The sequence below is a fragment of the Rattus norvegicus genome, chromosome 13 (assembly GCF_021556685.1).
Source record: "Rattus norvegicus strain SHRSP/BbbUtx chromosome 13, alternate assembly SHRSP_T2T, whole genome shotgun sequence".
In the NCBI taxonomy this organism is placed as follows: domain Eukaryota; kingdom Metazoa; phylum Chordata; class Mammalia; order Rodentia; family Muridae; genus Rattus; species Rattus norvegicus.
The window spans coordinates 53969242-53992993 of record NC_141546.1 but is presented as its reverse complement, the minus strand read 5'-3'; the positions used below and the strand labels follow the sequence as shown (position 1 = coordinate 53992993).

Sequence of the window (23752 nt, the reverse complement as noted above, 5' to 3'; positions counted from 1 at the left end):
GTTTTGTTCAATTCCTTTACATGTTTGTTTGTGTAGTCCTGTAATTATTTAAGCGATTTTTGTGTTTCCTCTTTTAGGACTTTTACTTGTTTACTTGTGTTTTCCTGTATTTCTTTAAGGGAGTTATTTATGTCCTCATCGTTATCATGAGATGTGATTTTAAATTAAAATCTTGCTTCTCTGGTGTGTTTGGATACCCAGTATTTGCTTTGGTGGGAGAACTCAGCTCTGATGATTCCAAATAGTTTTGATATCTGTTGGTTAGGCTCTTGCTCTTGCCTCTCACCATCAGATTGTCTCTGGCATTAGCCTGTCTTGCTGTTTCTGACAGTGATTTAACCCTCATTTAGGCCTCTGTGTCAGTACTCCTGTAGATCTGTTTTCCTGTTTTCTTTCAGCTGTTTCTGGAAACAGAGTGTTCAGCTCTCAGGTTTGTAGGAGCTCCTGGTGACTGTCTTTCAGCTTTCAGTGCAAGCAGGAATTGGAAGGGTCCTGCCCCTGACTACTCCTATGTCCTTGTGCACAAGGGAAATAGATGGCACTAGGCGATTCCCTCTTGGGTAAGAAATGTGGGCAGAGGGTAGTCTCCTCTGATTTCTCAGGAGTGTTTGCATTTCTGAGGGTCCAACTCTCTCCCCTACAGGATTGGTGTGCAGGGAGTTATTTGAACAGTTCAGTTCAGTTCTGGGCATAGACAGGAACTGTAGGTACCAGGAAGTGTCTTGTCCCAAAGGACTTCTGCCTTATGCTTTCTGAGCCCACCAGGCAGTTTTCTTGTAGCAGAACAGTTGGTCTTACCTCTGTTTTCAGTTTCCCTGTACTTTGACTATGTAACTATTTTTTTTTTATGTTTGACAAACTTTATTTGGGGTATGAGTTCGTTTTGTTTACAGTTACTCTTCATCTCAAGAGGGATTTGGTTGGTTTTATACCCACTGGATACATCTCCTTTTTCTTCCTATTCCCCTCCCAGTTTTCATCAGAACACCATCACTGCTATTGTATGCCTAGATTTAAAGCTCCAGGCCCCAGTGTGAATGCAATTTCTTCATGGAACTTATCCTGGGCTCTCATAAGGAATCACTTCCAACCACCTCCTCTCTCTCTCTCTCTCTCTCTCTCTCTCTCTCACACACACACACACACACACACACACACACACACACACACACACACATATATATATATATATATATATATATATATATATATTCCACATTATATCAGGTCTCACTTTTGTTTATGCAGTAACTAATTCCCTACTAAAATATGTCTTCCTTGGAAAAACAATATCTAGAAACTATCTAGAACATGCATAGCAGGGTCTTAGTAAAGATGTTGAACTTTAATATTTTTTCTTTTTCTTTTATTATGTATATTTCTTTACTTACATTTCAAATTTTAATTCCCTTTCCCGGTTTCTGTCCATAAGCCCCCATCCCCTCTTCCTCCACAATATGGGTGTTCCCACCCATCCACCCCTTTTACCCCCTCTGACATTCCCTTGTACTGTGGGTCCAACATTGGCTGGACCTAGGGCTTCCCCTTCCACTGGTGCCCCAAAAAGTCTATTCTCTGAAACATATGCAGTTGGAGCTCTGGGTCAATTCATGTATAGTCTTTAGGTAGTGATTTAGTCCCTGGGAGCTCTGGTTGGTTGGCATTGTTGTTCTTACGGGGTTGCAAGCTCCTGCAGCTCTTCAATCCTTCCTCTAATTCCCCCCAAGGGGGTCCTGTAGCTATTTTTAATGTAGCAGCTAGCTCACTCTGGTAACTGTTTTTATTTTCCTTGCAAATATTTGTACATAGCAACAGTACAACTTGAGAAGTGTAAAGCACCGAGACTGGCTGTAATAGGGGCAAATAAACTCGAGAAGGATGGATTGAATCATAACTCTAGCATCAGTTACAAATGTAGAGGAAGTCAGAAGTATGGATATTCAATCTGCATTAATGGAAGATGGGATCCTGAACCAACCTGTACAAGTAAGACCTCATTTACTCTGCCTTGTTGTGAATATTCTGGTCTTTTCTCATCCACAATTGTAAGATCTTTGAGTTCTTTTTTTTTTTTTTTGGTTCTTTTTTTCGGAGCTGGAGACTGAACCCAGGGCCTTGTGCTTCCTAGGCAAGCGCTCTACCATTGAGCTAAATCCCCAACCCCCGATCTTTGAGTTCTTAAAGCAAATTAATTTTTTGAGAATTTCACATGTGAATTCTGTATTTATATGTTTTTCCACCACTCCTTTTTCTATTCATATATTCCATTCATATATATATGTATATATATACATATGTGTGTGTGTGTGTGTGTGTGTGTGTGTGTGTGTGTGTGCGTGTGTGTGTGTGTAATGTAAAACACTTAAGCAAATTTGATCAACATGAATTCATCTCTGTGTCTTAATCGTCTCTTAGTCTTAGGGTCCCATTGCTTCTAATTTTTTATCACAAAAATAAATGTGCCGTGCCGTTCCCATGCCTATACTTAATCATGATGTATTTCTCTATGAAACACATGTGCATACTGTCAATCTCTTAATCTACTAATTCTTATAAGGAGTCAACTCTTTGTCCAGAAAACTTACTAATACCATATCTCTTATTCCAGGTAAATACCAATGAGTTTTTTCCCACTATTTTTGCTCCCTTATCTCTATAACTGCCATTTTGGAGACCCTACCTAACTTGATATTTTAACTATTTCTTAAAGGCTAAAATTCACAGAAAAATATTTCATGCCATTCCGAAATCAACCTATTACATATATGTTCATGAAATTCACATGTTCTATAGTTACCGCTGTTCTTATGTCTAATATCCTTTTATTTATAGTATAAAGTAATGGGATTCTTGTTCTACTTTCTTGTGTGGCTAGCTAGTTGTACAAAGAATATGGAAAAATGCACTTACTACCAGCATTAATTTCCTTCTGTGCAGTCTGTACTACTTATGCAGAATTAGAAAAACTTAAAATATTAATGACCACTAATCAAGCATAGTTTCATATTATTTATCTCTACAATCATTCTGAAATGCATTGATTTTGAAGTGGTTTTGATAAACTTGTCAGAAGGGCCTTAATACCAGCACTATATTATCCTGAATGGGAACCATCAGTTTCCCATCTCTAACAAGTTCATGTTAAATAGAATGGCCAGGGTCGTTGAAATTTTTGAATAACCTACTAAAAAAAAATTGTGAACATACTCCAAACTCTTATTGATCAAATTGTTTATCACTGTGATGATTAATTTTTACTGTTTACTGACAGAATCTACAATTCCCTAGGATAATTGTCTCTGAGCATGACTGAGAAGACATTTCTAATTTGGGTTAAAAGAGGGGTGTAGATCCACTGTAAGTGTAGGTAACAACATTTCATGAGCAAAGATCCTGGGATAAATAAAAAGAAAAAGGTGACCTGAATATTAGAACTAATTTTTCTGGGTTTCCTGACTGTGAATACAATATATCTCACATTTATGCTGGTATTGCTGCCCTGCACACAATGCACTCTAACCCTTCCTTCCTTCCTTCCTTCCTTCCTTCCTTCCTTCCTTCCCTCCTTCACTTCCTTCCTTCCTTCCTTCCCGCTTCCTTCCTTCCTTCCTTCCTTCTAACTTTCTTCCTTCCTTCCTTCTTCCTTCCCAAGGTGCTATTTTCAGGTATTTTGTCACAGCAATGAGAAAAATCATTAGTATATTAAGTAAAAACAGGTACCACTTTTCTAAATCAACTGTCTCATGAAAAATTTTAATGTTATCCAATATATTAGATCATAAATATCCATGGACAACTCTAGGGAAATATTTATGTTAACCTTAATTTTAATATATTTAAGTGTATATAATTCAGTTAAAATATTATAAATACTAGTAATAATTTAAAAAGTTTTATAAACTAGTGTAAAATGTCATTTAAAATGAATGAGAAAAATTCAAAACAGGACAAAAATTACTATATTAAATTGCTATACAAGTGAAATATATAAATTATATAAAATATATACTACAATTACAGCATGGCCACAATTAATTTGCTACTTAATAAAAAATATTATTTCAATAATTTAAGATTATGTCTTTAGTAAAGAACTCTGATTTGTTTGTTTGTTTTCTAGGAAAAGAGAAAGCATTCTGCCCTCCTCCCCCACAGATTCCAAATGCCCAAGTGATTGATACCACAGTGAAATACTTGGATGGAGAGAAAGTATCTGTTCTTTGCCAAGATGGTTACCTAACTCAGGGCCCAGAAGAAATGGTGTGTAAACATGGAAGGTGGCAGTCGTTACCACGCTGCACGGGTCAGTAGATAGGATTTACTTTGCACCATTAGAACTTAGGTGAAGGGTGGGTAGTTGGGAAGGGGGAACACCCTCACAGAAAAAGGGGGATGGGGAATGGGATAAGAGGTTTATGAATAGGAAACTGGAAAAGAGAGTAACATTTGAAATGTAAGTAAATTTTATTTTAGAAAGAGGTCAGGAAAGAGAAAAAAAAGGAAAACAAGAACATAATATAAACACTGGGGAGATGTAATTCAAATGGTTTGTTTTTCTTTTCTTTTTTAATTGGATTTTTTAATTTACATTCCAAATATTATTTCCTTTACTGATTTTCTGTCCATAAGGCCCCTAGCCTATTCTCCATTCCCCTTCTTCTATGAGGGTCCCCCCCCCAGTTACCCTCCTCCTTCCTGCCTCTTCACGCTGACATTCCCCTACACTGGAGAATCGAGCCTTGGCAGGACCCAGGGATTCTCCTCCCATTGGTGCCCAACAAGGCCATCCTCTGCTACCTATGCAGCTGAAGCGATGGGTCTGTCCATGTGTAGTCTTTGGATAGTGGTTTAGTCATTGGGCGCTCTGGTGGTTTGGTATTATTGTTCTTAGGATGTTGCAAGGCTCTTCAGTTCCTTCAATCCTTTCTCTAACTCCTCAAACAGAGATCCATTCTCAGTTCAATGGTTTGCTGCTAGCATTCGCCTCTGTATTTGTCATGCTGTGGCTGAGCTTCTCAGGAGACAGCTATATCAGGCTCCTGTCAGCATGCACTTCTTGTCTTCATCAATATTGTCTAGGTTTGGTGGCTGAACATGTATGGGCTGGATCTCTAGGTGTGGCAGGCTCTGAACAGCCATTCCTTCAGTCTATGCTCCAAAGGTTGTCTCTAATAATATTCAATATGAATATTTTTATTCCACCCATTTTCTAATGTAAACATTTTCTTTCTGTTTGACCATTTCTGTTCTTCACGTAGCAAAAATTACATGTTCCCAGCCCCCTAAAATAGACCACGGATCTATTAAGTTACCCAGATTGTCAGATGCAGGAAGAGATGCAATTGACTCCAGCAGTCATGAACACGGAACCACATTCAGCTATGTCTGTGATGATGGCTTCAGAATATCTAAGGAAAATGGGGTAACCTGCCACATGGGAAAATGGAGCTCTCCGCCTCGATGTGTTGGTGAGAATGACTTAAAAATTCAATTCTGATTTTAAACAAGTTATTACCAATCATCTACTTTTGCTCAAACCAAAGAAAGAATGATTTACATTGGCAGATATACTCATTCATATATATTAATCATACATTTCTACTTGCATACTTCAATCTATGCTGCTTTAATTAATTATATTGTTCATATTGAAATTTACCTGGAGCCTGCCCAGCCTGGAATGTATTAAGGCTGAACATGGAGATGGACACTAGAGATGGATTTAAAGATTGATGGTCTCTGGATGTAGTTTTGAAGACTAATGGTTTCAGAGTTAGCTTTAAAGATTGATGGTCTCTGGCATTACAGCTTATTAAAATCTGTATTCTATCTTTGTTGCCTTAGATGCAGGGGAGGGGTATGGGGTGTTAAGGCCACTCTTCTCCTCCTCTTACATGTTGGCTTTTTCTCTCTCCTGTCTTTTCTGGTTTGGTCTTTACTACTTTCTAGGCATGATAATTCTATCCTTCCTGGTCTTTCCTCAGTTCTTCCCTGGGGATCCTAAAGTCCCACCTCTGTCTTCCTGCCAACATTATTTCCCAATCAAAACCAAGAGGGAACAGGGTCCTCCATTCTCTTATGTGCAGATCCCCATGTATTTTGGGGGACATAATTAACTTAAGTAGTATTAGATCAAATATACTGAATGCTTGTTGATAACATCTAAAAGAATCTAAAAAACTTTCCTGCTTATTCTGAGAATTAAAAGTGTTGGCTTAGGTGACTAATATTTGTAGCCCAACAGTGGGGGACAAAATAAAGGATTAATTGGTAGGGATTTTTTTTCTCTCTTGCCCAGAAGTCTTGAACCCTTGTCAGGGTGGTTTAAGGTTTGGAGCAATACATTTTTATTGAACCAGGAAAAGAGAGTCACAGTTGCAAAAAACAAAAAATCTTTTACACAAGCAAATATGCACAAACTGACATATATTTATATACAAATTCATGCATGCCTACTCATATATCTTCAGGCCAAACAATTGGGCTCAGATAAGCACATATAATCCCATACTACAAACACACAACCATACATACATATGCATATGAAACCAAAGAACAAGTGCCAGCACAGAAAGAAACTCACTCGTTCTGGATGAAGAATGAGTTTCAATATTTGTTGCATAGAGAAAGAAAAGCTTCTCCCCTTTTGTTGCTAAGTGAATTAAATCCAAATCTGTAAGAAAAAAAAGCTTTGTCCTCTATAGTAAGACCAAGCATGCGTTTCTGTTAAGAAAAGACCTGTTTTGATCCATGGCAAGGAGAAGCCTGTTTGCTCTTTTTGCTCTTTCTGCAGCTTCTTTGTCCTTCTTTTCCTCTGCATTCAGTGCATTTCTTTCTTAGTTTCTAAATTCCCTTTGAATTTCCAAGTTATTACACTCTGCTTTTCTTCTTCCTCCTCTTCCTAATCTTACTCTCTCTTTTGCTTCCTAATCTTGAGCTCTCCTACTGCACTGATGTAATAATGCCATACAATATAATCATTCCAAGTTTTTGTACCTTTTTCCAGGGAAATAGATAACATGTTTATTCCTAGCATCATTTTATTTTTTCTATATGTTCACTAAAATGTGAAACATCAATTCCATTCATTATTTGAAAAAGAAGTTTACAACAGAGAATGTTTACATATGTATCCATTAAGACTAGACATCCTGAGAGACACAGCCAGAATAGAGCAAATACATAGGCGAATGCCAGCAGCAAACCACTGATCTGAGAATGGGACCCCCGTGGAAGGAATCCGTGAAAGGACTGAAAGAGCTTGAAGGGGCTTGAGACCCCATATGAACAACAATGCCAACCAACCAGAGCTTCCAGGACTAAGCCACTACCCAAAGACTATACATGGACTGACCCTGGACTCTGACCTCATAGGTAGCAATGAATAGCCTAGTAAGATCACCAGTGAAAGGGGAAGCCCTTGGACCTGCCAAGACTGAACCCCCAGTAAATGGAATTGTTGGGGGGAGGGTGATAATGGGGAGAGGATGAGGAGGGGAACACCCATATAGAAGGGGAGGGGGAGGGGATGGGGGATGTTGGCCCGGAAACTGGAAAGGGGAATAGCAATAGAAATGTAAATAAGAAATACTCGAGTTAATAAAGATGGAAATAAATAAATAAATAAATAAATAAATAAATAAATAAAAGACTAGACATTCATTTTCAATTCCTAACTCTACAGTTTCAGGAAGAGTTAAAGACTATAACTAAGCTATCATATAAGATTTGTATAGATAAACCAGTCAATATTTTATCTTCTGTATTTTCACCTAAAATAAATCACTACTTTGCATTTTATGACCATTCATTAATTGTTTTACAACCCCTTGGAATGTGTTCCAAATTGTAAATACCATTTTTCCATCTCAGAAGCAATAAACTCATAATGCTTGAAGACTGGCAGAGTTCTCATTGCAATTTTATTATCCTAGAGAACTTAATAATATGTGGTTAGAGTAACAGTAATTATGTAGTGTATTGAAACCAAAGAAACTTGGACACCCTGCACTAACATCTGTTTTTCCAGCAATTTTGAAGACTAGAACTGGAAAGATTGAGACCCCCACATGCTTGCTTTTATTTAGTAAGTGTTTTCATTAAGAAGGAAGGAAGCACTTACAATGTAATTCTCATTATTTAGGAATAAATTTTCTTCAAGCAATCATTTCTGTAGCCTCATATCCATCACCGAAGTCTTGGTTAGCACTGTACTTTTATTGGTTCTGCTTAAGTCTGTATTTTGACTTGATTTCTCAACTACTCAAATGTTGTCTCCTTAGAATCAACAGGGAAATGTGGGCCTCCTCCAACTATTGAAAATGGAGACATCACCTCCTTGTCATTACCAGTATATGCACCGTTATCATCAGTTGAATATCAATGCCAATCCTTCTATAAAATGCAGGGCAGCAAGAAAATAACCTGCAAAAATGGAGAGTGGGAAGAGCCACCAAAATGTTTACGTAAGTAACCTTTTTTGTGCAAAATGTCACTTCCAAGATTGGATTATTTGAAATAGAGCATTTGGATGATTGTTTGACTTACAAATTTAAGCATTATGGAAATAAGATTTTTAGATAGAAAATAGTAGAAAAAATACATCAGTGGTTCTCAAACTTGCTAGGCTAAAACATTAATGTTTTGGTGACTATCAGCCATGAATTTATTTTTGTTACTATCTTATATCTGTAATTTTGCTACTTTCATGAATTGGGACCTGAATACCTGTGCTTTCTGTTGTTGCGTCTCCTGTGAAAGGGTCATTCAATCCCCAAAAGGTCACAACTCACTGGTTGAAAACTGCTGTTATATGTTTCATTCTTTATTATTGAGTGTTTGCATTTGCATAGGTATTCATTAAACTGTCTTAGTTTGCTATCTGTGAGGAGACATCATGACCATTATCATCTTTTATAAGAAGTATTTAATTGAAACTTATTAACAGTTCCATAGCTTTAATTCATTACCATCATGGAGGGAGCACTGTGTCATGCAGGCCAACATTGTGAAGTAGTAGATGACAATTCTACATCCAGACCTGCAGGCAGCAGAGAGAGCCACTAAGCCTATACTGGGCTTTGGAAACTTCAGACCCTATTCCTCAAAACCACATATTCTCCAATGAGGCCATACCTACTCCAACAAGGCCACCCTATTCCTTATGTAGGAGCTTTACTCCCTGCTGATTAAGCAATCAAATTTATGAGTCTTTCTGAACATTCTTTTCCAAACCACCACGCCTGTATGTACCTTACTGTTGCGCCCACCTCGACCGGCAAGGAAGACGCAACACCGTTGGATCCTTCTCAATCAGCCTTTATTGCAGGAACACCTCATTGATAGTACGGGGACCCCAAGAAACAAAGGCATTTGCCTTATATACAAGACAGGCTGTGGCTGTAAATTTGTCCTCTAGGGATTGGTGGAGCATGAAATAACCTATTTAGCATGAATATCACCCTGGCCTTGTAGGTGCTGGGGGTCTGCCAACACATGCGCTGTAGGTGTTTACCACAAACGACCACCGGATGTCGGCGCCATCTTTAGCCGCTCCCTACACCTGACACTAATCAGATCTAGCTTCACAGATACACCCATGCACTTTCACATACACTACCTAATTCTACTAACCACTGCCTCTCATTCAAGTTTTACTTTTACTCACTGTGTGAGAAAGAATACAAAAAATAATTTGTGTTCCTGTGTTGGATCATTTCACTTAATGTCCACTACTATGATTTTCTCACTATATATATATATATCACATTCTCCTTGTACATTCATCATTTGTTTGATGGGAATCTAGATAATTCTTTCATCTTAAAACTACTGTGACATAGAAAGGTACAATAAAGTTATGCATGTAGGTAGAGTAGGTTGATTCCAAATTCTTTAAGTAAATTCCAAGAGTGAAACAGAGATGATATCTGGTGGTTCTATTTTCAGGATTTTATGAAATCTTCATGTTCTCCATGGTAACTGAATACACTTATAACTCATCAACAACTTATGAGTTTCTTTTACTCTACGTACACATGAACATTTGATATTCTCTAACACTCCGGTCTATAATGCCATTCTAACTGGGTGATAAGGTATCTCATTGAAGTTTTGATTGACAGACAGTGCCATCAGGGCTAATATTATTAAGCATTTTTTTCCTCGATGGCATGTGTTTTGTTTGTTATGAGGAATATCTGTTTATTTTATCCAGTTTTGGTTGACTTACTTTTATTTTAAAAGTATTTTTAATTCCATATGTGTTCTTGACATAGGAAACCCGTATATATTTTATATAAATCCCTGACAATAAAAAAAAAAACAAACCTGACAACCATCTTCTCTAAAGTTCTCAACTATACACAAGTACCTCATTGTGATTAACTTCATTGGTCAAGATGTGCTTTCTCACTCATGGTTTGGCATTCCATCTAAACATTCAAACCATCTTTGTTCAATCCAAGTCAAGTATTTCCTTGTTTGTTTGTTTTATTTTTTTCCTTCTAATTTTGGTGTTTTGTTCTTTTGTTCTTACTTCTATGTCTTTCATACACTTTGAGTTGACTTTTACCCATTTTGAGAGGCTGGAATGAAATTTTAATCATCTTTTCATGGATATCAATCTCTGTTGTATCATTTATTGAAGATACTATCATCTCTCCACCATATGTTTTGGAAACTCTAATAAGATCAGTTAACTATAGACACTTAGCATTTTGCTGCATACAAGAAACACAACTCGGTGAAAAAGACAGACACTACCTCAGCGTAAATGGCTATAAAACAATTTTCCAACCAAATGGCCTGAAGAAAAAGCTGGAGGAGTCATACTAATATCAAATAAAATCAACTTTCAAACAAAAGTTATCAAAAAAGATAAGGAAGGACACTTCATAATCATCAAAGGAAAAGTCCGCCAAGATGAACTCTCAATCCTAAATATTTATCCTCCAAATGCAACGGTACCTATATTCATAAAAGAAACCTTAATAAAGCTCAAAGCACACAATGCACCTCACACAATAATAATAGGAGATTTCAACACCACATTCTCATCACTGGATAAATCGTGGAAACAGAAACTAAACAGAGACCTAGAAATTAACAGAAGTTATGAACCAAATGGATTTAACAGATATCAATAGAACATTCCATCCTAAAACAAAGGAATATAACTTCTTAATATCTCATGGTACCTTATCCAAAACTGACCATAGAATCAGTTGCAAATCAGGCCTCAATGGAACAAGAAGATTGAAATTACCCCATGCATCCTATTAGATCACCAGGGAATAAGGTTGGTCTTTAATAACAACAAAGACAAAAGAAAGTATACATCCACATGAAAGTTAAACAATACTCAACTCAATGATAACTTGGTCAAGGAAGAAGTAAGAAAGAAATTAAAAACTTCTTAGAATTTAATGGAAATTAAGGCACAATGTACCCAAACATATGGGACAAAATGAAAGCATTGCTAAGAGAAATACTCATAGCTATTAGTGCCTGCAGAAAGAAACTAGAAAGAGCATACACTAGCAGTTTGACAGCACACCTCAAAGCTGTAGAACAATAAGAAGTAAATACACCCAAGAGGAGTAGATTGCAGGAAATAATCAAACTCAGTGCTGAAGTCAACCATGTAGGAACAAAAAGAACTATACAAAGAATCAACACAACCAAGAGCTCGTTCTTTGAGAAAATCAACAAGATAGATAAACTCTTAACCAGACTAACCAGAGGGCACAGAGGGAGTGTCCAATCTAACAAAATCAGAAATGAAAAGGCAAACATAGCAGAATCTGGGGAAATTAAAAATATCATCAGATCCTTCTACAAAAGCCTATATTCAACACATGTGAAATAATCTGGATGTAATGTACAATTTTCTAGACAGAAACCAGGTACCAAAGTTAAATCATGACCCCATAAACCATCTAACCAGTCCCAAAACTCCTAAAGAAATAGAAGCAGTTATTAAAAGTCTCCGAACCAAAAAAAAAAAAAAAATCCCAGGACCAGATGGGTTTAGTGCAGAATTCTATCAGACCTTCATAGAAGATCTATTATCAATGTTCTCCAAACAATTCTACAGACAAGAAACAGAAGGAACCCACCGAATTCCTTCTATAAAGTCACAATTACACTTATACCTAAACCACACTAAGACCCCAAAAAGAAAGAGAACTTCAGTTCTCTTTTAAAATACTCAATTTTATTGAGTATTTTTCTGTCAATATCTATTTTCCCTCATGGATATTGACAGAAGAATACCCAATAAAATTCTTACAAACTGAATCCAAGAACACACCAGAAGGATCATCCATCATGATCAATAGGCTTCATCCCAGGGATGCAGGAATGGTTCAATATATGAAAAATCATCATCATAAACAAATATAAAAACAAATTCAAAGGAAAAAACACAACACGCAATCATCTCATTAGATGCTGAGAGACCATTTAACAAAATTCAGCACCCCTTCATGTTAAAAATCTTGGAAAGATCAAGGATTCAAGACGCATAACCTAAACATAGTAAAAGCAACATACAGCAAACCAGTAGTCAACATCAAACTAAATGGAGAGAAACTAGAAGAAAAAAATGAATGAGATCTCAGAAGATGGAAAGATCTCCCATGCTCATGGATTGACAGTAGTAATATTGTAAAAATGGCCATTTTTCCAAAAGCAATGCAATCCCCATCAAAATTCCAACTCATAGAGTTAGAAAAAACAATTTGCAAATACTTTTGGGATAACAAAAGACCCAGGATAGCAAAAACTATTCACAACAATAAAAGAATTGCTGGGAGAATCTCCTCCCCTGATCTCAAGCAGTACTACAGAGCAATAGTGGAAAAAAACTGTATGGTATTGGTACAGTGACAGGCAGATAGAGCAGTGGAATAGAATTGACGACCCAGAAATGAAACCAGAAACCTATGGTCACTTGATCTTTGACAAAGGAGCTAAAACCATCTATTGTAAAAAAGATAACCTTTTCAACAATCGGTGCTGGTTCAACTGGATCACATCATGTAGAAGAATGCAAATTGATCCATTCTTAGTGCCTTATGCAAAACTCAAGTCCAAGTGGATCAAAGAGCTCCCCATAAAAGTGGGTACATTCAAACTAATAGAAGAAAAAATGGTGAAGACCCTCAAACACATGGGTACTGAGGAAATTTTCCTGAAGAAAACACCAATATCTTATGCTCTAAGATCAAGAATCGACAAATGAGACCTCACAAAATTGCAAAGCTTTGGTAAGGCAAAGGACACTGTCATTAGGACAAAACGGCAAACAATAGATTGAGAAAAGATCTTTATCTTTCCTACATCAGATAGAGGGCTAATACACAATACATACAAAGGACTGAAATGGTTAGACCCCAGAGAATCAAATAACCCCATAAAAATGTGGTACAGACCTAGACAAAAAAATTGTTACCTGAGGAATATTGAATGGCTAAGAAGTACCTAAAGAAATGTCCAATATCCTTAGTTATCAGGGGAATGCAAATCAAAAGAACTCTGAGATTCCCTTTCATACCTTTCAGAATGGCTAAGATTAAAAAAAAAGGAACACTCCTCCATTATTGGTTGGATTGCAAACTGGTACAACAACTCTGGAAATCAGTTTTTATGTTCCTCAGAAAATTGGACATAGTGCTACCTGAGTATCCAGGTCTACCACTCCTGGGTACATACCGAAAATATGCTCCAACACATAACAAGGACATATTCTCCACTGTGTTCATAGCAACCTAATTTGTAATAGCCAGAAGCTGGGAAGAATCTAGATATCCTTCAACAGAAGAAAAGATACAGAAAATGTGGTCCATCTACACAATGGAGTTCCATTCTGCTACTAAAAAAATGTCTTCACAAAACTCATAAGCAATAGATGGAACTAGAAAATATTACCCTGACTGAGGTAACCCAGTCACAGAAAAACACACTTGTTATGCATTCACTTCTAAGCAGATATTAAGTCAAAAGCTTGGATTACTCAAGATAAAATCCACAGACTACATGAAACTTAAGAAGAAAGACAACTAAAGTGTGGATGCTTCAGTCCTTCTTAAAAGGGGGAACAAAAGTATTCATAAGAGGAGATATGGAGACACAATTTGGAGCAGAAACTGAAGACTGGCCAACCTGGGGATCCAGCACACACACACACACACACACACACACACACACACACACACACACACACATAGCCACCAAACCCAGACAATATTGATGATGCCAAGACATGCATGCTGACAGGAGCCTGATATCGTGTCTCCTGAGAGGCTCAACTAGAGCATGACTAATACAGAGGCTAATGATAGCAGCAAACTATTGAACTGAGAACATGGTCCCCATTGGAAGAGTTAGAGAAAGGGTTAAAGACGCTGAAAGGGTTGCAACTCCATAAGAACAACAATACCAACCAGCCACAGCTCGCAGGAACTAATCCATTACCCAAAGACTACACATGTACAGACCCATGGGTCCAGGTGTATATGTAGCAGAGGATGGCCTTGTTGGGCACCAATCGGAGGAGAAGTCCTTGGTCCTGCCAGTGCTCGATCCCCAGTGTAAGTGAATGTCAGGCCAGGGAGGTGGGAAGGTGAGGTGGTTGGGTGGTAGAACACCCTCATAGATGAAGGGGGAGGGAGCTTTGAATAGGGTGTTTATGGACAAGAACTCTGGAAAGGGGATAACATTTTAAATGTAATTAAGACAATATACAAGGGGTTGGGGATTTAGCTCAGTGGTAGAGCTCTTGCCTAGCAAGCGCAAGGCCCTGGGTTTGGTCCCCAGCTCCGAAAAAAAAAATAAAAGACAATATACAATAATAAAATGGATAAAAAGAAAGAACTTTTTATAGACAATAAAAAGAAAAAAGTTTCTCAAAAAATAAATAAATATAAAATGTTATTTCTATCTTAGTGAGGTTTCATATAGTCTGTTACTTGATGAAAAAACATGGACATTTTAATATAAATTTTAATTCTTCCCAGTTATTAATATACAAGAATTCTTCATTTTTGTCTTTTCAAATTCCTTCAGTGGTAATCTCATTGCCATGGTTGATGTCTTTAATTTGTGTTGTTAAAGTCATTAGTATTTTATTTCTTTTGAAGTTACTGTTAATGAGATTTCTTCTTCTGTTAATTATCAAAAAACAGAACTGCACTAAAGAAAAGAGATTTTTGTATACTGGTCATTCATATTGGCAATCTGTTTTGTTTTCACTTCTTATACTTTAGTGACACTTAAGGATTTACCACGTATAAAAATATGACTGATTTGGCATAAATATGACTGATTCAATAATTGTCATACTTTATGTTTTCATTGCTATAAATCAAATTCTGATATTGCAGTAAAAAGATAGGATTGCTGATTACACAGTCAATATTTTCTGTCATTTTACATCCAAAATGAATACGGTGCTAGGTATATCATATGTTATATCTTATACATTATGGCACTTGATTATTCTTCTCTACTATCTTTTTTATACCAAAAATATTTTATTCTGACTATACATAGTTCTATCAGATATGCTTACTATATCTATCAAAATGATCATTTTGCTTAACATTTATTCCATTGATGTAATGCAATATATCATTCAAATATATGGATTGAACTCTCCTTACCTTTCTGGGAGGTAACGAAGTTGATTTTGTTGGATCATATTTAAGAACTCCATGAAAACATTTTTAATAATTTAAATAAACTTTATTATAAGAAGCTTGCAAATAAGTTGTCTATTCCATTCATTTGTTGATTGGTGGACTTGGTTATTTGGATTTGAAGTTTCTAGATCTCTGTAAATTCTAGGTATCAACCCCTTGTCTGGAGTGTAGATGGCAAGGATTTCTTCCATCTATAGACTGGGTTTGCTCTGCTGAATGTTTCCTCTGCTGTATAGAAACCGTATTTTCTAGTAGTTGCATCTAATGGTACTTGGTCTTAGTTTCTGTACTGTTGGTGTTATATCCAAACACTTCTTGCCTACCATGTGTCTTGAAGTGGGTTCCTTATATTTTCTTCTGACATTTTCAATGTTAAAGGCATGTTAAGTTTTCAGATCCATGCTCAATGGAATTTTGAACAAGGTGAAAGTATCTAATTTTATCCTTCTGTGGGTAGAAATTTAGGTTTTTTTTCAGTACCACATGTAACTGACCTCTTTTCCAGTGCTTGTTTTTGCCTTATTTCTCAAAAATTGGTAAGCATAGTGGTTCTCTACTCATGTCCATTAATTTACCTGGGTATAGTTTTGCCAACACTAGGCTGCTTTTATTACTATAGCTATGAATTATAAATTGAGTTCTGATAGTGTGGTCATTCCAGCAGGGTTCTTACTTGGTTTTCTTTCTCTCTCTCTCTCTCTCTCTCTCTCTCTCTCTCTCTCTCTCTCTCTCTCTCTCTCTCTCTCTCTCTCTCTCTCTCTCTCTCTTTCTTTTTTTTACTGTGTATCCCAGTCTTTATTTAAGAACTTAAGAACTTCGGACGGGTTCCTGATCAACAGCGTCACTGAACTTCATCTCCCCTCTTCCCCCTCAACCACCCCTGTTTGTGCTTTCAATTCCTCCCCAGTAAAAGAATCTAGCCCCAAAGCTCCAGGTTCTCTTTGTCTACCTCCCTTCCTTGCCTTGGCTCACCTCATCCCCAGGGAGGGCTGGTGCCTCAGTTTGAATGCATGGGAGAGCCCAGAGCAGTGACAGGAACAGAGGGAAAGGCCTCGCCCTCAGGAAAAGAGACCGAGTAGAGTGTGGTGAAATGGGGGCTCCCATAGCCTGGGGCACCAAAGTGGGGGCCTGGGGGAAGAGGAAAGGACACAGCCCTGCCTGGGAAAGGTTTCCCCGCGGCCTCATATTCTTCTGGTTGTGAATATTCAATGCTTGATCTTTTCCCCTTCTGGCGCCGGTTACAGAACCACACTCGAACCACATCCCTCTCCAGCCCAAGCAGCTTGGCAATGGTAGTGATCTGCTGCAGGGAGGGCTTCCGGCACTGCAGAAACTTGTTCTCCAGATTTCCACCTCACAAGGTTCTCAATGCTAGTCTGCTTTCTCTTCCGGGCCTGCACCAGGGTCTCCGATCTGCATCTCTCCTGAAGGTTCTCTTTGTTGTTCGCTTCCTCCACCCACTTCTCCAGCAGGGGCCGCAGCTTACACATGTTCTTAAGGCTGAGCTGCAGGGCCTAGAAGCGGCAGATGGTTGTCTGGCTGAACACCTTTCCGAAGAGAATGCCCAGGGTGAGCCCCACGTCGGCCTGGGTGTACCCCAACGTGATCCTCTTCTGTCGCAGCAGCTTGGCAAACTGCTCTAGCTCCTTCTGCAGGGCTTTCATGTCCTGGGACTCCTCGGGACTTGGTTCCACCTTCTCCAACTTCAGAGCACTGGGGCGGGCAGTACAGGGCCCAGAGGTGGCTCCCTCCGAGTTGCTCTCCACTCGTGCTCCTGCCTGGCCCTCGGGCTGCAAAATCTCCACGCCAACTTGGGGGACTAGGCCCAGTCCAACCTGAGGTCCACAGTATGCCATCCCTCCACAGAACTCGTATGCCGGGGGACATGGGGAGATCCCCAACACCTCTGAGCCTGGTCCGATTCCAGGCCCACTTGGGGTCCACCCAGCCCGGCTCCAGCCCTGCTGACCCATCACACCCACCAGGTTGGGGTGAGAAGGTGAAGTCTGAAGCCAGGTGTCAAGCCATGGGGAAGGTGGGCTCCTGGAGCTGGGGGCCTAGTGGAAGGACGACTCACCTAGGGACTAGGGTTCTTACTTCTTAACATTGCTTGCTGCTCCTTAGGTTTTTCTTGTGCTTGTTTATACTTCCTAGTATTATTTTTATAAACCTATGTAGTAAAATACAACAATATTTTGATACGTTTTTTGTCAAAGCTGTAAATGAATTTTCACAGTATTTTAATTTTCAGAACATTAATTTTGAAAAGTTGAAATTGATATTTATTGAAATTTTATGTACCTGCATTAGCTTCTCTAGATTTAATTTATATACCTTCTTTTCTAATAGGAGTTATATATTCTTGATGTTGGAAGTTGGTAGCTATGTTTTATTTTTGAATGTTGCTCCCTTTAGAGCATAGATAGTTAGGCTGCTTTGTGAGAAATGCATTCATTCTGTATTCCTTTTGTTTTTTTTTATATTTTGGCCTTTGGTTGACTGGTTATCCCCTATCTGTCTCATATATATTGTATTATATACATTTGTCCCTTAAGTTTATGAATGTTAATACAAATAACATGCAAATTTAAAAAAATAACATATCAAACTTAAGCAAACTCAAAGTCAGGACTTCTACATGGACTTCTAAACAGGTAGAATTGCCATTGGGAACAATCAAGACTTTTCTGCTATTGATATTTTCAAACCTATTTTTATTTAATTTGTACAACTGTTAATTTCTAATTTTTATAATTAAATCTGTTTCAAACTGTATATTCCCTACAAGTTTTATTTATTCACATTATACATTGTCTTCCTTACTTCCTTTAATTATTTTTCTGTGTTCTCTTGGAAATCACTGAGATTTCAGAATGATTCTTTTAAACCCTTCATTTAACATTTTATCTACGTCAGTATATTGAGAGTTTGTTGCTGAAAATGTATTGGATCTAGGGTAGAGTCTTGTTGCCTTCCAATTTTTAAATATTTCTTGTGCCTTTTTGAACATGTGGTGGATCAGTTTTTCTAAACTATATTTATGGAAATTTTTTAGAGGGAAGCTCTTTTCCCGAGATGTATCTTAGGCTGCAATTGAGGTGTTATTTCCAGGTAGCACTACTGGCTTTTTTGTCTGTAATTAACACCTTCGGGCACAATGTAAACCACTGTTTCTGTGAATCCTGCTGAGACTGAGGCAGAGACAGCACAGAGTGCAAGGTACTCACACTGTTAAGACTGAGTGTTGTAGCTCAAAAGTGGTATTGCAGATTTTCTCAGAAACAGTTAATGGCAGCTTGGGTTACTGTTCCCGGAACCATCAGTAGAGAGAGGTCAGTAACCCTTTTCCTGTAACCAGACAGTGGCAGAAGACCAGATGCTGCAATGGGAGATGTGGTTATGGGACTCTGTAGCACTTAGTCCTGGCCTTTACTGTAGTGCATGCTTAGTTCTGCTGTAGGCCAGGGTGGCAATAGTGAAAAAATTTATAGGGATAGCATGAGCAAAGATGGTCTACCCTCTTGTTTTTCCACCAATGTAAGTTCAAAGGCCAGGTTAGTGGTTTGTGAAGCTGCTTTTAACCAGGCTTGCTACATGTCCAGAATGACAATTTGATAGATTGGTGTGAAAACTATCAAAGAAAATTCATGAAACTATTCATTCTTAGTAGCTAATAGTTTAAGAGTGAATATTATGAAAGTAACTATTGTTTAGGCTTTTGATGGCAGTATTTTTAAAAATACTTATAACACTGAACATTAGATCTCAATATTATACATATGCCAAGGTTCAAATTCTGTACCTTGGCTCAGTATCTAAATCAATGTGAACCATGGATAACCTGAAATATAATTTTGTATTTAAGGATGTTAGTAATTTTTGATAGAAATTTTTGTTAATTACTAATCTTTGTTAGTAATTTTTGATAGAAAATTTTCATTATTATATTAAACATATTATTTGGATGCCATTTGCTACTCAAAATTTACTAACTTTATGTGTCTATTTATATATGATTTTAAAATTGTTTCAGAAATAATGCTTGAAAGCTAATTTTTCTGTAGGGTTATATATCACTTAATGAGCACTTGTGGAAATTTTTCTTTCAGATGCATGTGTATTAACAGAAGAAATTATGAGAAGACAGAACATAATTCCCAAGAGGACAAAGAATAAAAAGATTTATATCCAGTCAGGGGATTATGTTGAATTTGTGTGTCTAACTGCATATCAAAAGGCACAAGGATCACCTGAGTTTCGTACACAGTGCATTGATGGTCACATCAATTATCCCACCTGCTCAAAATAAGTTACAACTCTTAGTAGACTTCATAAATGATCATTTGTTTTGAAAGGTGTGTAAACTATTGCTAACACAGTTTCAAATTACATTTGGAATATTAACATATTTCTTCCATAAGTGCAAAGTTCTGTTGACGAATGGTGATTAATTTGGACATGAGAGACAGCTGCCACAAATGCAAAAGCAGAGCATTGGAAACTCCTGATCCAAAAGGGATTTGTCTAGCCTCAAATCAATGACAGAATTAGATGCAACTGCTTTAGTGTCTGTTTCTATCCAGCACTTTCTTAAGTTGCTCCAATCATGATGCTACCTTTGTATCTCAATCTCTGATTCACAGTGAATGGAAGATGTATTGTCTCAGTCTTCAAATTAGTATTAGTTCACAAACATGTAACAACTGAATTGACAGATTTAACACTATAAATGAATACACGTAAGTGTTACATAATTCTTTTGTAGTGATAATAAATCTAAAAAGTATTTGTACATAAATTTCTAAAATAATGATATGGCCCATGGAAACTTTCAGATGGTTATAGAATTAAATTAAAATACAACTGGGTATACGATTCCATCTCTGTCATATTTTGGACATTCAAAGTTATAAGTATTCTGTATAACTTATTTTTTCAATAGTTAAAAGAATATATTCTTTTTTTTTACTTTTTCTTCTTTTTTTATTGAATTGAGTATTTGTTATTTACATTTCAAATGTTATTCCCTTTCCCAATTTCCTATCCCATCAGCCCCATAATCCCTCCCCCTCCCCTTCTATATGGGTGTCCCCATCACCATCCAACCCCCATTACAGTCCCCCCAAGAATCCCCTTCCACTAGTGCCCCAACAAGGCTATTCACTGCTACCTTTGCGGTTCAAGTCCAGGGTGAGTCCATGTAGTCTTTGGGTAGTGGTTTAGTCCCTGGAAGCTCTGGTTGGTTGGCATTGTTGTTCTTATGGGGTCACAACCACCTTCAAGTCTTTCAGTCCTTTCTGTAATTCCTCCAACAGGTGTCCTGTCCTTAGTTCAGTGGTGTGCTGCTGTCATTCACCTCTGTATTTGACATGTTCTGGCTGTGTCTCTCAGGAGAGATCTATATCCAGTTCCTGTCAGCATGCACTTCTTAGCTTCATCCATTTTATCTAGTTTTGGTGGCTGTATATGTATGGGCTACATGTAGGGTAGGTTCTGAAGGGCCATTCCTTCAATCTCCACTCTAAACTTTGCCTCCCTATCTCCTATTATGGATATTTTTGTTCCCCTTTTAAAGAAGAAGTGAAGCATTCACATTTTAGTCATCTTTCTTGAGTTTCATGTGGTCTGTGCATCTTGGATAATTGAAGCATTTGGGCTTATTTCCACTTATCAACTATGTGTGTTATTCCATGACTGGGTTACCTCACTCAGGATGATATTTTCTAGTTCCATCCATTTGCCTATGAATTTCAGGAAGTCATGGTTTTTGATAGCTGAGTAGTACTCCATTGTGTAGATGTACCACATTTTCTGTATCCATTCCTCTGTTGAACGGCATCTGGGATCTTTCCAGCTTCTGGCTATTATAAATAAGGCTGCTATAAACATAGTGGAGCAGGTGTATTTGCTGTATGTTGGAGCATCTTTTGGGTACATGCCCAAGAGAGGTATAGCTGGGTCCTCAGGTAGTGCAATGTCCAATTTTCTGAGGAACCTCCAGACTGATTTCCAGAGTGGTTGTACCAGTCTGCAATCCCACCAACAATGGAGGAGTGTCGCTCTTTCTCCACATCCTCCCCAAAACCTGTTGTCACCTGAGTTTTTGATCTTAGCCATTCTGACTGTTGTGAGGTTGAGTCTCAGGATTGTTTTGATTTTCATTTCCCTGATGACTGAGGATGTTGAACATTTCCTTTGGTGCTTCTCAACCATTTGATATTCCTCAGTTGTGGATATTTTGTTTAGCTTTGTACCCCAATTTTATAGGGTTATTTGACTCTCTGGAGTCTAACTTAATGAGGTCTTTGTATATTTTGTATATTAGTCCTTATCAGTTATAGGATTAGTAAAGATCTTTTCCCAATCTATTAGTTGTTATTTTGTCCTCATGGCAGTGTCCTTTGTCTTTCAGAAGCTTTGCAGCTTTATGATATCTCATTTGTCAATTCTTGATCTTAGAGCATAAGCCATTTATGTTCTGTTTAGGAAATTTTCCCCAGTGCCCATGTGTTCAAGATTCTTGCCCACTTTTTCTTCTATTAGTTTGAGTGTATCTGGTTTGATATGGAGGTCCTTGATCCACTTGGATTAAGCATATGCAGGGCAAAAAGAATGGATCAATTTGCATTCTTCTACATGTTGACCTTCAGTTGAACCAGCACCATTTGTTGAAAATGCTATCTTTTTTCCATTAGACGGGTTTGGCTTCTTTATCAAAAATCAAGTGCCCATAGGTGTGTGGGTTCATTTCTGGGTCTTCAATTCTGTTGCATTGGTCTATCTGTCTGTCTCTGTACCAATACCAGGCAGTTTTTTTTAACTATAGCTCTGTAATACTACTTGAGGTCAGGGATTGTGATCCCCAGAAATCCTTTTATTGTTGAGGATAGTTTTAGCTATCCTTGGTTTCTGTTATTTCAGATGAATTTGCAAATTGCTCTTTCTAACACTTTGAAGAATTGAGTTGGAATTTTGATGGGCATTGCATTGAATTTGTAAATTGCTTTTGGTAAAAGCCCATTTTTACTATATTAATCCTGACAATCCATGAGCATAGGAGATCTTTCCATCTTCTGAGATCTTCTTCAATTTCTTTCTTCAGAGACTTGAAGTTCTGGTCATACAGGTATTTCACTTGCTTGGTTAAAGTCACACCAAGGTATTTTATATTATTTGGAACTGTTATGAAGGGTGTTGTTTCCCTAATTTCTTTCTCAGCCTGTTTATCTTTTCTGTAGAGGAAGGCTACTGATTTGTTTGAGTTAATTTTATAACCAGCCACTTTGCTGAAGGTGTTTGTCAGGCTTAGTAGTTCTCTGGTGGAACTTTTGGACTCACTTAAGTATACTATCATATCATATGCAAATAGTGATATTTTGACTTCTTCCTTTCCAATGTGTATCCCTTTGACCTCCTTTTGTTGTCTGATTGTTCTGGCTAGGACTTTGAGAACTATATTGAATAAGTAGAGAAACAGTGGGCAGCCTTGTCTAGTCCCTGATTTTAGTGGGATTGCTTCAAGTTTCTCTCCATTTAGTTTAATGTTAGCTACTGTTTTGCTGTATATGACTTTTACTATGTTTAGATATTCCTGTTCTTTCCAGGACTTTTATCATGAAGGGGTGTTGAATTTTGTCAAATGCTTCCTTAGCATTTAATGAAATGATCATGTGGTTCTTAGCTTTGAGTTTGTTTACATAGTGGATTAAGTTGATGTTTTTCCATATATTGAACCATCCCTGCATACCTGGGGTGAAATCTACTTCATCATCATGGATGATCATTTTGATGTGTTCTTGGATTCGGTTTGCAAGAATTTTATTCAGAATTTTTGCGTCAATATTCATAAATGAATTTGGTCTGAAATTCTTTCTTTGTTGGGTCTTTGTGTGATTTAGGTATAAGAGTAATTGTGGCTTCTTAGAAGGAATTTGATAGAGCTCCATCTGTTTCAATTTTGTGGCATAATTTGGACAGTATTAGTATGAGGTCTTCTATGAAGGTCTGATATAATTCTGCACTAAACCCATCTCGTCCTGGGCTTTTTC

At 37.5% G+C, this 23752-nt stretch overlaps 1 protein-coding gene and 1 pseudogene across 7 annotated transcripts in view; one reads left to right on the top strand and one right to left on the bottom strand.

Moving 5' to 3' along the window:
• The window catches only part of Cfhr4 (complement factor H-related 4), a 94321-nt gene that overhangs the window by 46752 nt on the left and 23817 nt on the right, over window positions 1-23752 (top strand). For 3 of the 7 annotated variants that reach the window (XM_087581366.1, XM_087581364.1, NM_001134792.1), the window contains 5 exon segments: window positions 1810-1986; window positions 4121-4303; window positions 5259-5468; window positions 8283-8465; window positions 19814-20579. In XM_087581366.1, the coding sequence (XP_087437492.1) occupies window positions 1810-1986; window positions 4121-4303; window positions 5259-5468; window positions 8283-8465; window positions 19814-20013 (953 nt within the window). In that variant the 3' untranslated portion in view covers window positions 20014-20579. 7 annotated transcript variants of the gene reach the window in all.
• LOC108352543 (POU domain, class 5, transcription factor 1 pseudogene) lies at window positions 16702-17732 on the bottom strand (annotated as a pseudogene).